Here is a 23,242-nt window from a genome sequence, read left to right as displayed (position 1 = left end):
GGCAAAACGGGTTTTCTATGAACCGTGGATAAAAATCTTCTGACCTGCACGTTCGTCTAGGTTCTTGAGTGGGCCGCTGACACTCTCCAGACGTTTGCTCAGCTCCTCCTTGAGGTAGGGTTCAGCCACGATGTCACTGAGCTCCTGGCAGAGCCTCTGCGCCTCGGCCAGCTCGGCCCGCCGTCTCTCCAGCTCCGAGCGGATCTCTCCCGTTTCCTGCAGCCGCCGTTTCAAGGCTTCGGGCTGGGCGCTCAGTGACGCCTGAGCGTCCAACCTCTCGCCCAGACCCGAAACACTGGAGGAGAGTTCCCTCAGCAGGGCCTGAGATGGAGGGCAGTAAGATTAGAAGAGATGTCTGACAGAGCACATCGGTCCTAAGACTGACTGGACGGACCTGGTAACGCTCGCTGGTTCCCTGTGCCTGGTCGATGTTGTTCGACCTTTGAGTCAGTCGATCGGTTAAATCGTTCCATTGCTCCGAGATGGAGTCCAGGTCAGCCCGCACATCCGCCAGGTCCTTGGGATCCTGAGCAGAGTCGCCGGTCTGGGAGAGAATACCCTCGGCCGACTGCGTCAGCTGGTCAAACTGTGGCCGTCTGGTTTCAAACTCGCGCAGCATGAACTACAAGTCAGAGGAGATTATACAGTTTAGATGATCTAGTTCTGAGAAAAAGAGAGAAAAAAATGTATTGGTAGAGGAAGAAATTGCAGGCCTTCATCAGAAACACTAGGCTTCAATTTCTTAAATATCAGAGTGCCAGAATAGAAGAAAACTCATTTCATTCTCTGAGGTGAAGGGCGTCTTTCCATGACCCCTAGAATTGTGCAAAACCTAAATATCGCAATAAAAAACTGATAATGGAAATGCCTAAACATGGAAAAAACTCTCAAATATGGCTAAAAGGCTTTTACGCTCTCATGTGGTGGTTTTTCAGATGTATCCATATAGAGGTATATCGTGAAAGTGTCATTGAAAAACTGTTTTCGCGGATGTGACGTACGGGGTCACGTGACCAGTTCACGTCAAGTGAAAATGGCGCGTTATGATTGGACGGAGCAGGAGACGGGATATTTTTTACAAGCAATGAAAGAGAAAAATATAACAACCATTCTTGACAGCAAGCAAACGTAAACAAACAAAAGCAAACGTAAAATTTCGCGAGACGAAATTTTATGAGAATTACGTCCAGTGAGAATTCTTGTTATTCCTGTGGGAAGAGATTTTACGAGACTTACGACTTAAGCGCTTCAGACCATTCAATGGAAACACCTGCAAATCACAGTTGTACTTTGTCGAAATTTTAGAAATATCACTTTTATTTTGTGAAAAACTGTCATGGAAACGCAGCTACTGTCTCTACTTTGTACGAGTTCCGACGACAACCACCTCCACAGACTTGGATGACGCACCTGAACTTGCTGCCTCTGTGTGTTCAGCATGTTGGGGTCGATGCTTAGTGGTCCCAGCACGCTCATCATCAGCTCCTTCTCCCTCAGCCACGGGCCCAGCTGACTGGCCGCCGAGGCAAAGCTGCCCAGTCTGTCGACGCACGTCTCCAGCTCGGTCTGCCTCTGGGCTGCAGTCTGATTGGCCGTCTGCCAGCGGGAGTCTGGGATGATCAGTAGAGAATGTACAGAAAGATCAAAAATCAACGGCATGTTCTTTGAATTAAACGAGGCTTAAGACGAAGAAGGCTGAGAGGGTCTCCCCCCCCCCCAACTTCTCTAAAATCTGACTGGTTCTCTGACTCATCTTCAGGACATCTGCTGTGTGCGTGTTTGTTCAGTCAAAATGCATTATAAAATATATGAAATATGTAGGTCCTCATATTGGATTTCATCCTTAATATTTCTGTCTTGGTTACCTCATAGCCGGCTCTGGTAAAAATATCAAGAATGTTGAGTGAACAAATAGCTCTGACAGGAACACCTCCCACTCCGTCCCCAGTGAATATTACACTTAAATTAAAAACACATACCGTTGCTTTTTATGCAACGATTGCCCTTGACCAAAATGTGATAATGTGCAGAATAGTACATGTCCTTTGGCGCAATGCCAGTGGAGGAGTCAATTAATTGATTTTTAAATTAAAATTAATGAAAAAATTGGAAGTTGCCCAAGAAAGTAATGGAACATTCAACCCAAACCCCACCCTTGGATAAAACAGTGGTTTCGAAATAGCAGGAAACTGTGATTAACACTTGAATCAGAAATGCCCAAAATACACAGCAATGGTTCATAATTGACATAATTACATAATAACTTCTCTGCTTATTCACATTTAAATTATTTTGGTATTTTTTGCCTCCTTTGTACAGAACTCCAGCCAAGACTTGAGTAACTAAATCCAGTCTGGCTTTTCCAGAAATCATTCCAATCATCCTCGGATATCTCTGGGCATGATTCCCTTTAAGCCTTCTAATACAATTCATTTCCAGCCTTTGTCTTATGTTCCATATTTTCCCTCTTTTTCTGGGCTTATTCTAGCACCTGAAGCTGTTTCCCATCATCACCATTACCTGCAGACAAAATTATTCCCCTCTCAAAAGACAAAAGCATTTCTGCATTTGTTCTTTCCACATCACTGCCTCACATTCTGACATTTCATACTTTCTTAATAATGGCAATGAATAACTATATAAAACCCTGAAGCAACACTGTGCACTTTCCCACCTTAAAATTATAGTTTCTAAGTTTTTTTTTATTTTTATAATTCATTGACTTTCACTTCATTGGTTGAATTGAATGGCACTCCTGACAGTGACACAGTGGGCCAGACCGCCCTGATACAGGAGTGTCAAACTTTAATTTTCTGCACAGCAATTTCTTCTGAGAAAATGATGCACTTTAAAGCAACACTTCACGATCATCCCTCCACCACCATCTCTTGTCTGAAGCTCACTATACACCACATATTTGTTGAGGCAGAGGTGCCGGAATGTTAAAAAACGACATTGTAGGAGGTGAGAAAAAAAAAAAGAAGCGAGATTATGAGAGCAATGAGAGTAAGAGGGAAGTTATGTAGTTCTACCCGTCGCCCTCCTGGCACTGCTGTATGAATGTCGGAGTTGCAATTCTTGCTGTTACATGTCACTGAATCATCAAAATGATTTGGAAAAAAAAAAGAAAAAAAAAAAAAGATTTCCAGGTAGAAAACTACACAGTGATGTTCCAAAGTGCAGCATTACTTTTTTCCTTTGGTCATTCATGTCATTGTTTTGTTGCTATTCAAGCACCTGCATTACCTTACACAGAAAAAAAAATCTTTGGTATATAATGTCAGCAAACATGGCCCATACCAATCTCTTGCAGCTGCTGTCTCCAGCTATCTGCCTCGGGGGAATCAGGATTGTCGGCGAGCAGCTTCTTCAGTGTGTTCTTCAGGTCCTCCACTTTGCCTGAGTGTTGAGCCAGCTCTGAAAGCAGAGCCTGCAGGAAGACAACAAAGAGGAGCAGAAATTGACTGATGCAGCAATTTTGCTGTTGTTTTCAAAGGATACATATGATTGAGCTTTGTTGTGTCATTTAACCAACGAGACAAACAGACGCGACTCTTTACCTTGTTTTCCTGGGCCTGGGCGCGCACCACTTCAGGTCTGGAGGGGGAAGCAGCCTGCCCCTGTTTCAGGCTTTGCTCTCTGTCGCTCAGCCAACTCTTGAGCTCCTCAGTGTCTTCTATGGCCTTCTGCCTTAGCTCCAGTGAGGCCTGCTGCCGGTTAAGATGCTCCTTCAAATCCTCTCCCAGCTTCTCGTAGCGGCCGTTCACATCGGACACAGCTACCTGAAGCTCTGTTAGGTCTGGGGAATGACAAGAGAAAAAGGAGACAGTCCCTTAGCGATTAGGGAAAAGTAATTTTTTTCAGCAATCTGGTGTTGTTGCGCTTCTGCATGCTGTAAAATTCTGTAATGAATTTGCCACAGACAAATGGCTTTGCATGAACAGAGAACTGACAGGAGACACGATAGTATGAGACAAAGCCAGAAGAAAAGACCTGCGGAGATAAATATAACTGAAGCTCAGCTTGTATTGAAAAGCATCATATCTGCGGGAAGCATTGAGTAACGAGTGGGGAGGAGCTCACCTTTGCAGGTGTGAATGCCATTGACACTGCTGGGACCTGCTGAGCCATTGATTTGAGGAGCACCTGGGAGACAGACATGCCGGACTTAGACAGTGTCACAACACACTCACACAGTCACATAAAACCAGGGGCAGCGATGTGGCAACATGTTTGAAAAAATACAAACATAATCGGTGTGGACAGGGTGAGAAGCGCATTGTCTTTACATAACACATATGTAAAGTTTATGGATTGTAATGGATGTTTGCAATGCAGGTCAACAGTTCAAGTTCAAATAATCCAACCTTTGCTTAACCCTTTACATGATTGACAGTTGAGGCTTTAGTCAGAAACTCAAGGAAATATAGATATGGGGCGTTAGCGCTACTTTGGGGCTCAAAGCAGAGCAGAAAGGGACATAATGGCCTCAAAGCCAAACTGAAGGAGTTGATGACTTTAGGCTGAGCAAGCCGTTTAATAAATGAATGACAAAAGATTTCAGCTGCAAGGAGTGGAAGAATTGAAAAGGCTGCGCTCAAACCCTCGCTTACCAGATTTAGTGTGGGGGGCGGTGATGTCGATGATGAGCGACTCCAGCTCGGAACCCGTCTTGTGCAGCTCCTGAACCCTTGACCGCTGCAGCTCCCAGTCATTCAACAAATCCTTGAAAATAATTCATAGAGTTAGATGATGATGGTTTGGAACCATTCTAGAGATATTACAGATGGAAAAATTGACCTTCCAGCTAAGAACTCAACAAGACAAATTTTACCAAATCTGGAACAAACAGATTTTATTTATATAGAGTCAATCGGCCTTTCAAGCCGTGGATTTTAAAAGCTTTGTTCAAACTGATGTATGACCAGAAGACCTCATATTAGGTTTTCATTCGGAATCTCACACACACACACACACACACCTTGAGCTGCTGAACTCTTCTTTGCAGACCCTCGGTGGTGAGGCTGGCCTCTTTGCTGGGTAGCTGATCCTGAGCCGTCTGAAGCCACCTGAGGAGGGAGCCAGAGAGGCTGCGGAACTGAAGCAGCTGCTGCTCGCAGGCCTGGATGGCAGCAAACCTGTGCGAGGGGCAAAGAAAGATGAATGGAAGAACATGAATGTGCGGAGAAAACCTCGCCCAGTCTGTACACAGCTGTGCGCTTTCATCAATTGCCACTGTGTGGTAGTTCAATATATGCTCCTTATCCATGTCTCTACCCAACCAATAAAGTCCAGGAAACATTTTATTTTTTGCTTGCTCAGTAGCAAATCAACATTTTGTTACATCAGAAAAGGCACTAATTCGTCTCCCAAGGTAATAACAACATCAGCAACATCCCCAGCGACGATTCACAACCAACTGACACTGGCCTGTAGCTGCTATCTTTTGGTATCCTTGCAAACAAGTGGAAGACAGAATAAAACCTTAATTTTTGCAGGAAGCCAAAAACAAAAAAGACTAAATATGCTTGTATCTATCTTTTTGGACAGCGTGACAAGAGAACAGTGCACTGAGACCAGGATTAAAAAAAAAACAAAAAACGACATAGATTTGAAAATGTGTATAATATGGGACCCTTAATAGAGACAAAGATCACAGAGAGTGGTGCAGCCTTGATCTCCATGTCTGTGGCCGCGATCTGTCTTGAGTTCTGACTGGAAAAGTGCTGACTGCCTGTGTAGACCAAACAGCTCTGAGCAGTCGGCGGCTGGCATGGAGCAGTATCATTATCATGCTGCTATTTTCTCCCTCTGGGGATTTGAGGCTGAGAGTCATCTAAGGCGGCCGTTTATAGGATGGACAATGAGCCGTGTCCACTTGGCTTATATTAGCAGCCAGACTTCACAGTGACACACATACAGTAGATGGGCAGAAAGGCTGCACACTGTACCTCCAACTGCTGCGGAACATCATACAACACGGTTTTAATCCCCACTACATGATGTACAGTATGTTCTGCGAGCACCCGTAGCAACAATGCTACAGAAATAACTGGCTTACACCCCTTGAAATAATTTGCTTATCTTAATCTTTGTCTTCACCTCTTTGAATGTGACAAAATTAACCATGTGATGCATTAAGAATATATTTTAAACTCCCAGCCCCTCCTGAGAGACACTTCATCATGTGACAGAGTTGTTTCTTCCATGACTTATAAAGGTATCATATAAAAACTAATATAAAAAATAATGTCAAACCAAAACCAAAAATAATGAAAACTGTTGGGATCAAAAAGGACGACGAACTACGAACAACTTCTTGCCATGAAGGTCTTCTCTGTGTCATACCAAATTTTCAAGCCCATAGCACTTAGGCTTTCTGAGCTTTACATTTTGACATCTTTTTCAAACAAGGGAAAATAGCGCACTTCCGGGTTTGTCGGGGGTCAAAGGTCAGCTTTTATGAAAATTAGGTCTTCATTGAACGAATGCGTGGAACGCATGCATTTTTTTCAGGGTAGGGGGCGCTATTGAGCAGATACGGTTTATTAATAGATTAATATTTTTGCCAGTTCTGACATGCGTGTAAAATTTGCTTTTGGAGTATGTTAAGGGGGTCAAAATGGAGTTCAAAGGCGTGTAAGAACGAGAAAAAGAAGAAAATAAATAAAATACAAATACAAACGGGTCTTTCTTGTCGCTGGGGCTCAGTCCCAAAAAATTATAAAAAATGACTTAGAATCACAATGTCAGAAGTCTTCTTGTTACCTTTCGTTGACGTTGGCTTCAAGCTGGTTAAACTCTTCAGAGACCCCTTTGACGTTATCCAATAGGCTTTGCGTGTTATTGAATGTCTCCGATTGGCTGAGCTCTGTGCCAAGGTTGCAGAAGGATTTGAGCTGGCCTGCTTCCTGCTCCAGCTCTGATCGGATTTCCTGCGAGAGGAGGGAAGGGACAAAGCGTTGAAAAGATATGACTAAACTGTAATTGTACTTGATAAACGCTGCAGAAAAATGCTGTTTGTAACTTGTGTGCCAACCTCAATGGTCTGCCTGTAGTCATCCACACCACGGTCTGGCTGACCGGCCGGGCTCAGGGCTTTCAGCCGACTCTGGGTGAAAACCTGGAGGTCAGTCCCCAGACGCTCGTAGCTCTCCAGCCTGGGCAACAGGCCTTTGAGCTTCGCCTCCCGCTCGGCCTGGCTAGCCTGTGCTGCAGCATAGCGCTGGGTCAGTTCATTGAGTGCAGCCTGGAGGCCAGAGGCTGTGGAGGCTTCAGAACTCTGGAGGAGTTTGGAAACCGAGTCGCGTGTTGCCTCCACACTGCCCTGCCTTGAGAGCAGCTCCTGGCGAAGTTTCTGGGAAAACAAAAGTGGGAATTTGCATTTGCGGCAATTTAGTCTTTTGTATACATATATATATATATATATATATATACATATATATATATATATATATATATATATATATACATATATATATATATATATATATGTATATATATACATATATATATATATATATATATATACATATATATATATATATATGTATATATATATATATATGTATATATATATATATATATATATATATATATATATATATATATGTATATATATACATATATATATATATATATATATGTATATATATACATATATATATATATATATATATATATATATATATATATGTATATATATACATATATATATATATATATATATATGTATATATATATATATATATATATATATATATATATGTATATATATATATATATATATATATATATATATATATATATATATATGTATATATATACATATATATATATATATATATATACATATATATATATATATATATATATATATATATACATATATATATATATATATATATATATATATATATATATATATATACATATATATATATATATATATATATATATATATATATATATATGTATATATATACATGTATATATATATATTTATATATATATATATATTTTTTTTTAAATGAGATGTATTTAGCTACCAGGTGCTAATTTCTACGAACAACAACAGATAGACATAGTAAAATATATGGAATATATTTTTTTCTTTCTGCAGACATCCTCTTCTTTGAGAAGCCATACCTGGTTCTGCGTCAGTGCATCTTGTACAGCCTGTGTAGTGGGCTCCACTGGTCCAGGATGCAGAACCAGTTTGTCCAACCAGCTCAACAGACCGTTCAGGCCCTCTTGGACACTGACCGACTGCGCCACAGCCGTCTGCAGCTGCTCAGCCCGTTCCGACACTGACGCAGAAAGGGAGCCAAACCTTTTCTCTAAACCATCTGTAAAAGCGAAAATGATTCAAAAGGTTTGATATTAGTAATGTCTTCATTTTATGAATTCAAATATCCATGTCCCCTAAGAGCGGTCTGAGACTGAGAGTAAGGGCAAACAGAATGAGGACCTGCTGCACAGAGGATGTCAACAGCTTTCAGGGAAGGAGAGTCGTCGGTGCTGACTAGATCCCTTCCTGCTCTCTTCACCTTCTCCAGCTGCACTGAATGCTCAGCCAGTCCATCCTGCAGAAGCTAAAGATAGAAGACAAAATATCGATAGTTAGAAGTAAACCAAGAAAAGGTATTAACAAAATTCCGTTTGAATGTTTCATTCTCCTAGAACACTGAGAAATTGCTTATGGCAATTTTTGTTTTGTTTTTTTGTACCTGCACTTGTCGCAGAGTGTTCTGCAGATTTTGAGGATCTGTTTCTCCACTGGGCTTAGCTATGCTTTGGTTCTGTTCCTGAGTGCTGAGCCAAGAGTGGAGAGACACAACCTCATCCTGGTACTGCTGGTACCTCTCCAGCAAACCTGACAGACGGCCACCCAACTCTGAGGACTGTGAGAGAAGAAGGGATTCCAAGTGTGAGACTTCAGAAACAGAGCGGCGTGCCTCACAGAAGTTGTGGCCTTTATGACCCACCTTGGTGTGCAAGTTTGTGTATCTGTGATTAGCATCCTGCAGCTTATCAGTGACCAGCTGCTTGGTGCTACCCAGTGCTGGATCTGAAGCACCAACTTGCTCCTGAGCTCCTTGGATGGAGTCCAGAACCTTCTGACCAGAGATGGAGACGAAGCGCAGGTCTGCTTTGTGGCAAATGACATCCTCACCAAGCTGCAATGAAAACAAAGTGCTGGTTCAAAGTGCTGTAATGGCATTTCAGTGAAATACAACAAGGCATAAAGGTATAATGGAATCTAACTGGCATTTGACTTCATTTAATGAAGCCGTTTTACCATTGTAGTTGAAAAAAGTCAAAAAAAAAACAAAACAAAAAAAAACTTTACGGTTGATGGATCACTTATATATAAAGAATCATCTTAATCCTGCACTTGATAACGCTGCTCTCTTGACTTTTTGAACAGATCCATTGTTAGTAAAACAGCTCCCCCTTGTGGAGATGCAGCATATATGAATCTCAAAGTACAGGCTAAATCCATGGTACTATTTTGTCGCTGCTATCCGTTTTACGAAGAACATTACAAAGAAGAGCTTTACATGTTTCAAGACATTTGGACTGTGCCATCAAGAAAGATTATCTTAGAACCTTTCTGTGCTCCTCCAACCGGCCCTTCAGTTCTTGTGCATCAATTTCTCCTTCGCCAAGAGAATGGAGCTCCTCTTCATTTTGTTCCAGCCAGTTAACCAGGCTTCCATGTTCTTGCAGGAACTTGGTTAGCTCATCTTTCAGAGCCTCAGACTTTCTGAGACAGTCCTGAAACAGACAAGTTAAAACAATATGAATCCATTCAACTCTGAGTATTTTTCAATCACAAATACATAAGTGGATAGATAAGTGATCTTAATAATTTTACTCCAAGACCAGTCATGTCATGCTGTTTGAACCACACCAGGGCACAAAACAACTTTAACCTTGGATTTAGATCACATGAAATTGTTTATCCTGCGTACCTGGCAGCTCTGCAGCCTGTCCTGGTGCTGAGCCTGCAGCTGATCCAGGGCGGCCCGGAGACGTCGCTTTTCCTCCGGAGGGACGGTGGAGTCGGGCTGGTCCAGGAGGGACCGGGTTGACTGTGTGATCTGGAGGAGCTGCGCCTGTTGAGCCTGGAGCTGCTGAAGCTCCGCCTGAGAGCGATCACACAGTTGTCATAACTCACCAGTGGCAAACATTTCTAGCATGCCCAAGTCCGCTTAACTAAGCTTTTCCAAACCTGCAGCGTCTCTGTGTGTGACATCACAGCGCCCTCTGGCTGCGAAAATGGTGCGTCGGTGACATCTGTGTACGATCCTGATCCAGCTCCTCTGTCGCCTGGTTGGTTCAGCGAGGACAACTCACGAAGCAGAGAATCTATCTGACCCTGGGTCTCCTGGAGCTCCTCCTCTGCCTTAGCCTGCAGAACAAAAGAGGGCACATAATAAGAGGAGCGCAAAAAACACTGTCCTGTTATATGGAAGAGTTGTTCAATATATTTTAAATTGTCAATTGTTCAAAAACTGTTTGATACCTTTTGAGTATTTTGCTGCAAGGTGGTGTCGATGGCTGCGTGCACCTCAGACAGCGACGTGTTTACTGAGTCTGTGAGGGCGCTGTACTGCTCCTTCATTCTCGTGAGCGCCCCCTCCAGGTTCGCCCTCTCCTCTGGGCTCAGGCTTTCTCCTTTATCTGCCAGCAGCTCCTCCACCGAGCGAATAGCCTCAGATATGCCTTCACGTTTGGTCTGGAGGTCCTTCTCCACTTCCTGCAATCACAGGGAAACTGTTGGAAAGTCTGCGGAACAAAATGCCTAACTACAAAGTAGTTCACAAAGCACGTCATGTTGATGAGGAAGTTTAAGAAAAAAACACAAGTCATACCTTTAACCTTTTCTGCTTCTCTTGAAGGGTGCTTACATCACCTGACTCTCCTCCTACTTTCTGACTGGCCAGCAAGCTGGCGGCTCCCGCCAGCCACATATTAAGTCCTTCTAGTTTGTGAGAGCACTCAGACTTTTGCTGTTGCACCACCTACGCGGGGGGAAAAAAATTAGGCAGGAAGGGAGAAAAGATCAATAAAAATGAAAATTGTGTGAAAAACACATTAATAAAAAAAGATTTTTTTTTTTAAGTCCTTCCTAAAGTTAGACCTCATCAAATGCACATTTTCCCCTAAACCTTGTTGTGTAGTGCACACTTTGCCAAGCTTTGAGCAGATTGTGTCCAGAGCACACACTTTCGCACACAAACACACACAAGCAGACATACACACACAAAAAAAAAAATCATCTTTGCACAAACAGGTTTGGTGAAGCATGTATATCATAAAGAGAGACCACACATGTTGTTTTTTTGATGCTATTTTTCCTCTCTCTCCTCTTTACACTCTGACGAGACAAGAGGAAAAAAAACAGTAAAGCGAAGTTTTGCGGACAAGGCTCGACTTTTATCAGACTAGCCCCTCCTGCCGTGATGCAAGCGAGTTTCTTCAGTGGCAATCTGGAACAGCAAGGCAAAAAGGTTAATAAAAACGTTTTTCAGGACATGCAGAGTAGCAGACACACCTGCATTGAAAGCACGTGTCATTAAAGTAATGGAGGTGATGCTGAAAGTGGCAGGGGGTTGAAATGTGCGGAATGATGTTACAAGTGCAAAGTAATGGGTGATGGATTATTACGCTGGTTAGCTAGTTACCATCAGGTTTTTATCTATTTAAATGACACTTGGACAGGAATATAATTGTGTGAGAAAGCACTGCAAAGTTTTAGCATGACATATACAGAAGTGAGAAGTATTTGCTAAAAGCTAAATGAATTAGATTGACTGGTGAGAAACAGTGCAGGCTAGCAAACTGACACAACCCAGTCGCGGTTTTCCAAACCTCTCTTTCTCTCGCACTCTGCCGCTCTCTGTCCTTCTCATCTTTCACTCTTTCTCTACGCTGCCACTCCTCCTCCCTCGCCATCTGGGCAGAGAGAGCATCAGCCCAAGCCTGGGCTCGGCCTGACGCTTGGTGGTAAGCCCCCTGGAGCTGCTGCAGTTGACCGAGAAGCTGCCTGCTCTGTTCTGGGGCCAGATCCTGAGCCCGCTCAGAGATGAACAGCTGAATATCAAAGGCCACGTTGTTGACCTCACTGGATCGAGCCATCAGAGCAGACTGGAGATCCTGAGGAGGAAATGCAAAGAACAGAAGTAAGTGAAAATAATGGCACTACTCTGTCGCACACTGTGGCAGAGTGAAGTGATTTTGAAGCACTTGCCTTGCAGAGACTCAGCTGCTGTGTGAGCTGGTCACAGCTGCTATCTTTCCCCGCCTTCTCCCTTTTGTCCATCACAGCCGTTCCCTCATTCATCTGAGCTTCAGCCTCCGTCAGCATTGAGAGAAGGCGTTCCACTTTAACTCCCAAAGCCTTCTGCTTAGCTGTTACTGCCTCCTGAGGGAGAAATGTATATCGCAGGTAAAATTATGTTCAACACAAGCGCCAAGAAATGATCAAGTCCAAACAACAAATGCAGTGGTTTTTCTCCAAAGGGTTACCTTGCAGGAGTCTTTATGGGTTTTCAGACTTTGCAGAATGCCAACAGAGAGTGCTCTGGCCGCCTCGTACCCCCGAGCCAAACTCCGCCCGTCCTTTTCCAGGGCCAATAGGAGCTGTGGAGGAACGTCTTTGGGTTGGGGCTTCAGCAACTGCTCGGCAGCCTCCACCTCCTCGTTAACTGCGGCCTCCAAATCACGCAATTCAAGATCCAGACTCTGGAATTAGGAGAAATTGAACAAAAGCTGTTTGTTATGGGACTAATCCTCAAATCGGCTTTTTTTTGTCAATCAGCATGACCAAAATACACACAACCGTCAAACAGTCTTTTTAAAAGGGAACAGAACTGCGGGTCTAAATTAGGTAAGTGCCCTCCTCGTCTCACCTCTGTCTGTCTGATGGTGTCTTCAAGCGCAAGAAGGCTGCGACCAACCGATTGCTGTTGCTGTTGCTTGAGCCGTACCTCAATGTGTCTGACCATTGAGACCAGAGCTACAATTCGCTGGTCGTGCTCCAAGCATTCCTGACGCATTAGTGATGTCTTAGGGAAAGGAAAAAGGAACGCATTGATGGGGTCACAGAAGTAAGTACAAAACGCATCAAAAATAACATGCACAAATTATTCATCAGAACCTACCTTTCCAGCCTTGTAGGTCATCTCCTCTTGGTTTGACACAAGTTCTCTGACCACGCCTTCCTCCTCCACGCTTTTAGAGGCTGCATCCCACTCAGGTACTGCTGACTTGGACACACTTGGCACAACCTTGGCTAAATCTTGCATTTCCGTATACTGCTGTCTGTCTTCAAAAGGTTTTGATTTGGAAAGATCGGCAACATCAGTTGCGGGTGACTTGTGTTTCTTCTTCTCATTTTCTCCTGTTCCTTTATCGGGCTGCATGTCAGGAGTCATAGACTGATCTGTGGGTTGGATCTCAGATTTATGGTATTCTTGGCTCGTGGGAGAGAGAACCTCCGCCTGTGGTAGGGCTTCCTCGATGTGAGAAACAGGTTCTTCTGCTACATTGAAATATGGTGGCTTACCCTCTGGTTCTTTAAAGGCCTCAGTTTCATCACAAAGGGGAGAACCAGTTACATCCCTAGCTGACTCAGTGCCTGTATTTCTTTCCAGAACAGATGTGGGTTTATCAAGTTCTGCAGTTACCTTCTCAGAGTTTGTGGTGATTTCATTCTTTGTCAAAAACTTTTCTTTTTTATCTTCAGCTATGTCTTTCATGTTCTGACTCTTTTTCTTGTTTTTCTTCTTTTGTTTGCCCGTCTGAGTTTCTTTTGCTTGATTTGACAGAGTTGTAGTCTTGGTTTCATTTCCTAACCTCTCTAATGTTTTACTCTCAGTGGTCTCCTTCACCGAAAGTTTCAGTGAAGTTGAATCTTCCTTTACTACTGTTGTTTCCTTGTTGCCCTTGGCACTGGCATCTTTTTCACTCTCTTTGGGTAAACCTTTAGGTTTCTTGTCATCTTTGACAGAGTTATTTTCCATTCCATTAACTGGCAGACCTGCATCTTGATCAACAGTGCTTTTAGTCTCCTTCTTTGACGTGTCATTGCGAAGTGCCTCAAGTTCTTTGGCAGCTTGTTTGTCACTCACTCCCTTTTCAAACACCTTTTTGAGTATTCTCTCTTTGGCCTTCAGTACCAGTGCAGCTTTCTCATTGTCTGGTAAACCAGTTCTTTGTGGCAACTCTTGCTGCTTTACCTTCTCAATCTCGTGTGAGATACCTGGTTGTTCTGTTGGCTCAGACACAGAAGCTGTCAGTTCAACTTTTTCTTCCTGCTCCTTTCTTTTCATTGCCTCCATCATATTGCCGTCATTCTCTTTATCATTCACAACTTTTACTGCATCTTCTTCAAGTTTAGTAGAAATCTTTTCAGATTTCTCAACGACTAGATTTTTTCCCGGATCCTGTTTGAACACACCTTTTGCAATGTCTTGTTCCTTCTTCACATCACTGTCAAGAGGTAGTGAAGATAATGTCTGACCATAAGTCTGAGTTTTTCCGTGTTTGTTTTGTGATTCAAGCTCTTTGTGAACTGCAGAAAGATCCTGAGACTTCACTTCAGAATATGCTTGATCAATGTGAGGCAAGGGTTTTATGTCTTGTGGATGCATTTCCTCATCTGCTTTACCCTTTCCATTCTTTTTGCTTTTTTTCCTTTTCTTGGTTTTGCTTTGTGTCAGTCTGGGTGGAAACAATAATAAGGGCTCGGACCTCTGAACATCAAACACTGGAGATTTTTCTAAGCCCATCCTTGTACCTCGTTCCTCGTCAACATCCTCTGGCTCTGCTGATACTTCACTTCTTTTATGGTCAATGTCACTGCTTCTGCTAAAACTACCAGTGCCTTCTCTGTCCTCTTTGGTCTCTTCTTCAGCTTTTTCAGCTTTTTCACCCAACAGAAATACATCAATGACATTTTCTTCTACCGAATCACTGTCCCTTTTTCGTAGTCCCTCATCAAGTTTCTGGTGAGTAGGGGAATCCGCTTCGTTGATGTCTGCCTCGGGCTCTGCCTTTTCTATTGGTTGCTCAATTTCTTTCTCAATACTAGACAGGTCTATTAACTGGTCTTGCTGAAGTGATACCTCAACATCTGATACTTCTTTGACTTTACCACCATAATGATGTGGTGGATTTGAGAGCATCAATGTTTCTGTCTTTCCATTGATGCGTGTTTCTACCAGTTCCGTCTTTCGTAAAGTTGAAGGCACCTGATTACTGGAATCTGGGCTTGACAATGACGGAATAACACTGGTGTTGTACGTTTCACTTTGTGAAGTATCAACTGCAAAGCTTCCTTCATCAGTGCCCACGTTTTCTTGTATCTTTGAAGGTATCTCAGCAGAGATAACTCCTGTTCCAGTGGCCTCTTGAAGGCTAGAGGTCTGATGTTGGGTGTTTGGATTAATCAGCCCTTCTTTTGAAAACTGGTTCATTGCTATTGCCTTCATCATTCTGTCTTCAACTAGACCTCTCTTGCAGGCCTCAAACAGCGGAAGTCTTTCCCCAGTGTTGATATCCACAATCCCACCAGTGTCAGCCTGGCTTTGGAGTAACCTAATTGCTGGAATTGGGTCAACTTTCGTTGATGCAACTGCTTCTGGAAGGGTCATGTTCTCTTTTGTTTTGTCATTCCGAATACCTTTAAATGGTTTCACTTCAAGGAAGCGTTTGCCTGTTTCAACATCTACCTTACCTTGGTTTACAAGTTCTGAAAACGGCACGATACGTGCAGTTTGGGGGTCAAGCACTGCTTTTGTGACAGCTTTGGAAACCGTGGCTCCATGGGCAATATCCTCTTCTAGAAGCCCCTTGGATACCGCCTCTGTCAGAGTCAGTTTACACCCTGAATCTGGGTCTAAAATTGTTCCTGTTGATGCCTGTAGAATGAGAGCCTCTGGATGAGATGAAAGGCTCACTTTTCCTTGGCAAGCCCACTCCAGTTCCTCAAGTCCAGAAGAAATGGAACGATCAACCAGTCCTCTATTTACAGCATCACGCACTGATAGCCTAATACCTGAAGCATGATGTATTATTCCACCCTCAGCTATCTGTTGAGCCAACACCTGTGAAGCCCCCTTTGGATTTATTAATCCTTTTTGAATTGCCTGTTCCAAAGAAACAGGGGATTTGGATTCTGGATCAACTAAACCTTCCATTTGTAGCTGTAAAGTGGCTTTGGTGAAGGCTACTGCAGAATCTGCAACCTTTCCTTTGCATGCCTGCTCTAGAGCCATCAATTCTTCTGTTTGGGCCTCCTCAATTAGTCCCAGGTTTGCTGCTGAAGTAACAGAAACTTTCTTATTGCTGCGCAAGTCAACAATCCCGCCAGATGCCACCTGACCTTCCAGAAGTCTGGTAGCTGTGTTAAGGTCAATCAACCCTTCCTGAGCTGCCTCTCTTACACTTAAGATCTTTCTTTTCTCTTCATCCACAACCCCAGAGAGACTTTTGTCTGACTTAAGCACACTCCACATTAGATCTTCATCAGTTAAATCTTCTTGCAAAACATCCTCCATGTTAAGTGTCTCAACACTGTTGGCATTAAGAAACCCACCAAACAGACTTGCCTCTGCCATCAATCTAACTGCCACATGCCCAGGGATTACACCCTGGGCTACTGCCTCATCAGGAAGGAGCTTTTCTCCATCTTCAGTCAACAGACCACCCCGTTTGAGTTCCGAGACTAACCTAGCAAACTCAGCGTCTTCCTCTTCCTTTCCTCCTCCAGATTTAATCCGAGATGGGGTTTCAGCTGAGTTGGTTGTAGTAAGCTTTTGTTGACTATTTTCTGATTCAGACAAGAAATCTTTTGTGTCCATTCCACCATCAGATTGTATGGTATTAAAATCATTTGTTGCTGTCCTCAGAAGAAATGATCCCTCTACGGATCTATTCTCTCCCTCTGAATTAACTGGTGCAGTTTCCTGAGCACTGCTCTCACTGAATTTGGATTCAGTCACTAAGAACTCATCTGGTGATTTTAAAACCACCGTCTCAACATCTCTCTTTTCCTGCACAACACTAGACTTGGATTTTGTTTCTTGAAGCTCATCAGGATTTTTGGGAAATTCACCCACAATGTTGTCAGCTGAAGTCATTAAACTGAAATTTTCCCTCTTTTCAGGTTTGCTGTTTGCATTGTCATAAGTTTTGTCACCACTTGTAATGAGTTCTGTGTTTTCCAGTATTGTGTTGTTAGTTTCAGGATCAATTTCATATATTGCACTAAACTGGTTTTCATCTGAATTACCATCCTTAGTTTCAGTTTGTCTTTCACTCAGCTCTTTTTCAGTCAAATTGAACTGATCCATCACAATTGAACTTTCTTTGGGATCCGTTCTCAAACTGAATTGCTGCTCAGCTTGAATTGCAGGCTCTCTTGCAACTATTTCAGTGGTTTTAAGGATGTCAGTCAGCTCAGGGTCTAGCAGCACCAATCGCTTCCCAGAGTGAGCATCCACGTAGCTGTGAGTCATGAGGTGGAACAGCAGCTTATGTTTTGCTTGTTCTTCAGGATCCATTTCATGAGTGAGTTTTCCACACCAGACGTTGCCTTCAGAAGAGGTTAAAGGTGCAGGAGACAATGGGGTTGGGGCAGAACTCCTGGAACCCCAGCTCAAGCGGTTTAGAGATGGGGTACCTGACTGGTTCATGCTGGAAAGCACATCTGGAATGTAAGCATCTCTCAGAAATCCCATTACACTGGGCTCCAAGTCAACCTGTGCAGTTTGGTTTAAGGGTAGTATTTGAAGGCTTTCTGGGTTGTACAAAGCCCCAATGGCATGACGCTGTTCTAAGATTTTTCTGGATAACTCTGCAGAGATCACTCCTTGCTGAACTGCTTCAACAATGGGCAAAAGTTCTCCAGATTCCGGCCAGAGTATTCCCATGAATACCCAAAGTGACTCAAGGACTACTAAAGCCAAGCGTGAGGAAAGCAGGCCCCTGCAAATACTCTCTTCCAAATCAAGGCGTTCTCCACTAAAAGGGTCGAGAATACCTCCATTTTGTAGCTGCCGAGCTAACATAGCACAGGCCAGTTCCTGGTCCATTAGCCCATGACGAAGAGCCTCATCAATTGTCAGACGGTGACCAGATCGTGGATCAGCAATACCACCGGCAAAGAGCTGAGCTTCAAGGAGACGTGCAGTGACAATCCGATCAATCAAGCCTTCCTGGACAGCACGAAAGATGCCAACTTTTCTTCCAGACTGAAGACAGACAGTTCCACCTGGTTGCTGTTTTACAGGAAGGAGAAGGAGGCCTGTTTCATTGTCAGGGACGCAGCGTTGTCGCAACTCATGTAGGTTCAGTTTTTCTGCTGTGTTTGGATCAATCAGGTCTCTTTGTTGTAGTCTTGATCTTAGTTTGGTGAGAGCACTGGGGTTTAAAAGTCTTCTGGCTTCCACTAGTTCCAAACTCAAAACTTCTCCTGTTGTGGTTCTGAGTCCCCCAGTGTTAAACTGAAGACTTAGAATTCGAAGTCCCACCTCCTCCCTGATGAGACTAGATTCCATGGCTGTAGCTACAGGTAAGACATTTTGCTGCGGGTCACCAGTACATTTGGTGGTTTCTACCAAGAGCAACGCACTTTCAAGCTCAGTAAGAGACTGTCTTGTACGGGTATCAATTAGGCCTTCAGCAAGACTCTTTTCCAGTGAAAGAATGTCAGAGAAATCAGGCTTGAGAAGACCCCCTAATATGAGCTGGGTCTCCAGAAGTACAATGGCTGTGTCCTGGTCAATAAGACCACGCTGGGCTGCTTGGAAAACTGGGAAAGTTTCAACTGTTCCCAGGTCGATTACTCCAGCAATGGCACTTTGGTTCTGAAAATAAAGAAAACAAAACTTCACTTAAAAGTCATTCGGGCAAAATTACAGATCAATATCATCCAAATCCTTTTATTTATTATCGTATTCTATTATCTATTATGCTTTTTATGTTACAATAAGGATAGTATGATATTATAACTCTAGACAGAGTATGACAGAATATCATTATGTGGAAACAGTAAAACAGAATGATTGATTGATTGAAAACTTATTTGTTGAAAAACAAATAAGTTTAGCTGTTTCTGGAAAAAAACAACATAATATTAGAGGCGCTTTATACTACTCTAAAACAAGCACTAAGCATGCAAAGCAGAAAAAAAGAGAAGCTCTTGATAAGAGTAAGGAGAGAACACAGAAATATTCAAAAGAATAGAATGAAATAGAAAACAAGAAAAAAGAAAAAAGTGTGAGTGTCTTTTTTTTTTTTTTTAAATGATACATTTAAAACTGAGAGGCAACAGTTAGATAGGAAGCAAGCACTACTTACCCTATACAGACTTGTCCAATGGCACACACTAATGGGCCAGCTTATGGCTCGGCAAAGTGAGGCGCGACAGGTGAGAAGCTGATTGTTAGCGTTGTGCATGCCTCTTTTTTAGGCTCTTAAAACTGGCACTAACCTAAATACCACTATAAATTCTGACAAGATGTGGGCTAAATTACTATCATGAAGAAAACATATCGCTTTAGGTGTAGAATAAACTCCATATGGGTATTAATATTATAGATTCATGTGATATTAGTGGATTTTTTTTTTTAGGGTGGAGATGACAGGGTGTTAAGATTTCCACTAGGTCTAAGTGAACTGTGAAGTGACCCTACTCATTAACAGACTAAGAATTGCCGAAGTCCATTGCGGTTTCTCATTTTCATCCACGTCTCAGAAACCGGATGTCCACATTTCTCCGTTGGCGGCTGTTAGTGGTTTTGAAGCAAAACGCTGGATATAGTTTCACACATTAATAATATGCATTAGAACAAGCAGACAAATTGTCATTCACACACACACACACACACACACACACACACACACACACACACACACACACACACACACTCTTGTGATCTGGACACAACATGCTCAAATGGTGAAGTTTTTTCTTTTCTTGGCCATTGGTGCACTCTGAACTGTGTCTGAAAATATTCCCCAGTTTGGTTTGGTCTGTATTATCAAGGAACCTCAAATGACATGCTTCCTATGTTTTTCTGTCATTGGTGAAAATGAAATGGCCGAGCAAGAGCTGAAAGTGAATGTGGATTTCTGTTGGTTGTCAACAAATGTTACATAAAAAATGAAATGCAATAACTTTATGCAGTGGCACAACTTAACCACAACATAAAGAAATTATGATGTTACTATTTCTCTTAGCCAACAAAATCAAAATCAAATGTGTGGATTAAAAAAAAAAGTGAATTCAAAAGGTTTCATCTACACAAAGCAGAGCTCTACAGTTTCTATCAGAGCGGCAGCATGGTTTGGACAGCGCTGCTCTAATGCGGCACCTCTAAGGCCATGAAATAACAGTTTTTGTTAGCCGTCATGAGATGCAGCTGTTCATGATAATGACAATAGTGATGGAGACAGTTAATGACATGACAGTGCAAGAGTGGAACACTCCATGCGAAGCCCCTGTTCAGACTCGGTGAATTGTTTACTTGCCCAGATTTCTTGTCATATTTTACTTTCACAATTAAGTTTTTGTCTTGAGACAAAAATGTCAGCGTCAGAGCCGAAGATGATGATGAATGATAGACATCAACAAGTGCTACGGACGACATTTTTACATCAGCCAAATTCACATCTGAAAGGGGGCTTTGACATTTGTTAACCAAAATCAAGTCAAAATGAGTCGTCAATAGTGGTGATGCTGGTGATGAAATACACACACTGTGAACACGACATGCTGTGCAACACACACTCTTGCTGGCCCGAAGACAATGTCGCGCTTAGCTCGCAAGCTTATACAGTTTCAAAGCAGCATCTTGTAAATTAAAAAAAAAAAAAAAAAATCCCTTCAGACAGACCGAAACATAAGTTTGTCAATGAACCTGCAGCGCCAAGAGTGCATCGCAGCACGTCTCTGCAGAAAATCTACCTTTCTCTCCTCCTCTTTGGCCAGTTGTTGCTCCAGCTGCTGCAGCTGCTGAGTGGAGCTCTCGCACAGCTGGTTGTAGGTGGCCGTCAGCTCGTCCAGCTGAGCCTCGACGTTGGTGCGCTCCTCTGGGGACAACCTGGTCACAGGGGTGGGCAGCGCTTTAGAGGCTTTCCAGGCTTGCTCTTAATCGCATTTCATTCAAATTTAAATGTTATGAAACAACAATTAGGCTGTTAAGTCCACTGTGATATTTAGCTTCATATGCTGTTGCGCATGTGGATTGCAGCAATTTAAAGCATTCCTTAGTTCAGTGTTTGTCAAAGTGGGCGCCGAGTCACGGAGGGAACTAATATTTGAAGTCGAAACTATTTTCACGACAGAACAATTAACATAAAGAGTTCAGGGACATCAGGATGGACAAATATTTGACAGGGACGAAAAGAAAACAAGACAAAGAGCTCAGCTGACGATAATCATCATCATAACTAAAAACCAACATAAGAAAATATGACGAAGCCTACTCGTATTTTTTCTTGTATTTGTATTATATTTTTTCTCTTTGTATTTTATGTCTGAATACTCTGGCAGCTGACAGACCCAACAAATTAAAAAAGACAAACTTACTTGCTAGCTTGTTTGGACAACAGGAAGACCTGTGTGCTCCTAATAGCCTCGGCTACATCATCCTTCTTGGCAGCGAGCTGTTCATTGATGGCCTGGAGGAACACGCCAACATGAGGTATTGAATGCAGTACACAGCATTGACACAGTGTATGTTAAGTGAACAGAAACTGAAATCAAGGTTACTATCGTTTAACCCATCAAGAAAAATTAAGAAGAAAGGTAATGGATGTTTGTTTAACCTGCTGAGCAGCGAGTGAGGACTCGGCGGCGGGGCCTCCGGTGCGTCTCTGGAGGCCTTTGACCCAGCCGAGGAGGTCAGAAACCTGGTCCACTCTGGCCTGCTTCTCCTCCTCCACTTCTTTCTGCACGGAGAGAAAAATCTTTACTGTAGTGAGAGAATTCCAATTGGCTTACTTTGAGATAAATTGGTCAACAAGCAAGTCAATGTTATGTTCACATTTCAAGCAAGAAAACGGTAAATGAGAAAAGTCCCACCTCCTCTTCTTCTAGTCTTCTCAGTGCATCGCTGATGTACTTGACGTGCTGAGTCGTCAGGGTCACCAAGGCTGTGTAGCGCGTGCGCAAGTCCATAAACTTTGGAGGTAAACACAGAAGGTCCGATTATCACATGGCCATATTGATAGAACCAATTCACATGCCAGCCAACACTCCTACGCTGACCGCAGCTGCTGATGCCGTGGACTCACCTCCTGAGTGATGGCGTCAGAAGAGGAGTGCATCCTCCTTCTCTTGCCAGGGGACTTGTGGGTAGATTCTACAAAGGCTCGGTAGGTCATAAGTTGCAGTTCATAATCCTACAAAATGCAAGAAAAATGGGGGGAAAATTTAGCGGTGATTAAGATACTTAACCGGTCATTTCTAATTACGATTCGATGAACATTTACCTTCACTGAGGTGCAGTATTGTTTGGAGTGAGTCTGACACTCGTCCAGTTTAATTTGGTTCTTCTCAATTTCAGCAACTAACGCCTGGCGAAAAGCAACAGTCAAAACATAAATACCAGTTGATAATGTTTGATTCCTGAAACAAATCCATAAAGTTGCATTTTTGACCTCCCAGGTTTCCAAACCCTGCCCCCCCCCGCTCACACTGACCGTCTGCTGGGCGAGTTGCTCAGCCAGTGCTCGGCTGTCTGTCTGTCCAGGTTGTGCGTTTTCTTGTCTCTCTGTTGTTTCCTCGATCCACTTGATTAGAGCCGAGTGACCGTCTCTGTACTGCTGCAAGGACGAGGCCAACACTTCCAGATCCGTTTGTCTGCAAGGACACAGGAACAGGCTTTGAAAAACATTTCCCCCAAATAAAGTCAAATCTTGTTTGGAATCAAGGGAAACATGTATATTAAGCATCTAGTGTCCCTTATGCTGAATGCAGTGATTCTTCTGCTTCATGCGGTTGGTTCTGCTGTCCTGCTTACCGTGTTTCCATCTGTCTCTTGATTCCACTCCATCTTTCCGCCATCTGATTGGCTTTTTCCTGATAGCGTTCCAGCTCAGGGCTGCGGTCTGGGTGGAGCCTGCTGAGCTTAGACCCCGCCTCTTTGGCTTTCGCTACTTGCAACTGCAGGGTCTGAAAAATGACCTCCTGCTCGGCGGGCTCCAGCTGCCAATTCTGGAG

The 23,242-nt window shown here is 43.1% G+C and overlaps 1 protein-coding gene across 26 annotated transcripts in view; it reads right to left on the bottom strand.

Moving 5' to 3' along the window:
* macf1a (microtubule actin crosslinking factor 1a) overlaps window positions 1–23,242 on the bottom strand; it is a 182,610-nt gene that overhangs the window by 56,263 nt on the left and 103,105 nt on the right. For 24 of the 26 annotated variants that reach the window (XM_076011905.1, XM_076011906.1, XM_076011908.1 and 21 more), the window contains 32 exons: window positions 23,043–23,236; window positions 22,723–22,882; window positions 22,513–22,596; window positions 22,315–22,422; window positions 22,103–22,201; window positions 21,847–21,969; window positions 21,608–21,699; window positions 20,984–21,119; window positions 13,173–18,881; window positions 12,921–13,076; window positions 12,538–12,753; window positions 12,260–12,433; window positions 11,881–12,165; window positions 10,881–11,030; window positions 10,532–10,765; window positions 10,238–10,417; window positions 9,978–10,151; window positions 9,613–9,780; window positions 8,988–9,179; window positions 8,730–8,903; window positions 8,471–8,594; window positions 8,149–8,348; window positions 7,040–7,357; window positions 6,769–6,935; window positions 4,982–5,138; window positions 4,614–4,725; window positions 4,084–4,146; window positions 3,561–3,799; window positions 3,301–3,430; window positions 1,411–1,610; window positions 395–622; window positions 45–321 (listed from right to left, as the gene is read on the bottom strand). In XM_076011905.1, the coding sequence (XP_075868020.1) occupies window positions 45–321; window positions 395–622; window positions 1,411–1,610; window positions 3,301–3,430; window positions 3,561–3,799; window positions 4,084–4,146; window positions 4,614–4,725; window positions 4,982–5,138; window positions 6,769–6,935; window positions 7,040–7,357; window positions 8,149–8,348; window positions 8,471–8,594; window positions 8,730–8,903; window positions 8,988–9,179; window positions 9,613–9,780; window positions 9,978–10,151; window positions 10,238–10,417; window positions 10,532–10,765; window positions 10,881–11,030; window positions 11,881–12,165; window positions 12,260–12,433; window positions 12,538–12,753; window positions 12,921–13,076; window positions 13,173–18,881; window positions 20,984–21,119; window positions 21,608–21,699; window positions 21,847–21,969; window positions 22,103–22,201; window positions 22,315–22,422; window positions 22,513–22,596; window positions 22,723–22,882; window positions 23,043–23,236 (11,023 nt within the window). The remainder of the gene's footprint in view (window positions 1–44; window positions 322–394; window positions 623–1,410; window positions 1,611–3,300; window positions 3,431–3,560; window positions 3,800–4,083; window positions 4,147–4,613; window positions 4,726–4,981; window positions 5,139–6,768; window positions 6,936–7,039; window positions 7,358–8,148; window positions 8,349–8,470; window positions 8,595–8,729; window positions 8,904–8,987; window positions 9,180–9,612; window positions 9,781–9,977; window positions 10,152–10,237; window positions 10,418–10,531; window positions 10,766–10,880; window positions 11,031–11,880; window positions 12,166–12,259; window positions 12,434–12,537; window positions 12,754–12,920; window positions 13,077–13,172; window positions 18,882–20,983; window positions 21,120–21,607; window positions 21,700–21,846; window positions 21,970–22,102; window positions 22,202–22,314; window positions 22,423–22,512; window positions 22,597–22,722; window positions 22,883–23,042; window positions 23,237–23,242) is intronic. The other 2 variants (XM_076011918.1, XM_076011916.1) reach the window with 1 other exon arrangement.

The sequence above is a fragment of the Nelusetta ayraudi genome, unplaced genomic scaffold (genome assembly GCF_046127955.1).
Source record: "Nelusetta ayraudi isolate G7.1 ecotype Tasmania unplaced genomic scaffold, CSIRO-AGI_Nayr_v1 ptg000135l, whole genome shotgun sequence".
Classification (NCBI taxonomy): Eukaryota; Metazoa; Chordata; class Actinopteri; order Tetraodontiformes; family Monacanthidae; genus Nelusetta; species Nelusetta ayraudi.
The sequence above is the reverse complement of the archived record's forward strand: the minus strand, read 5'-3'. Positions and strand labels throughout refer to the sequence as shown.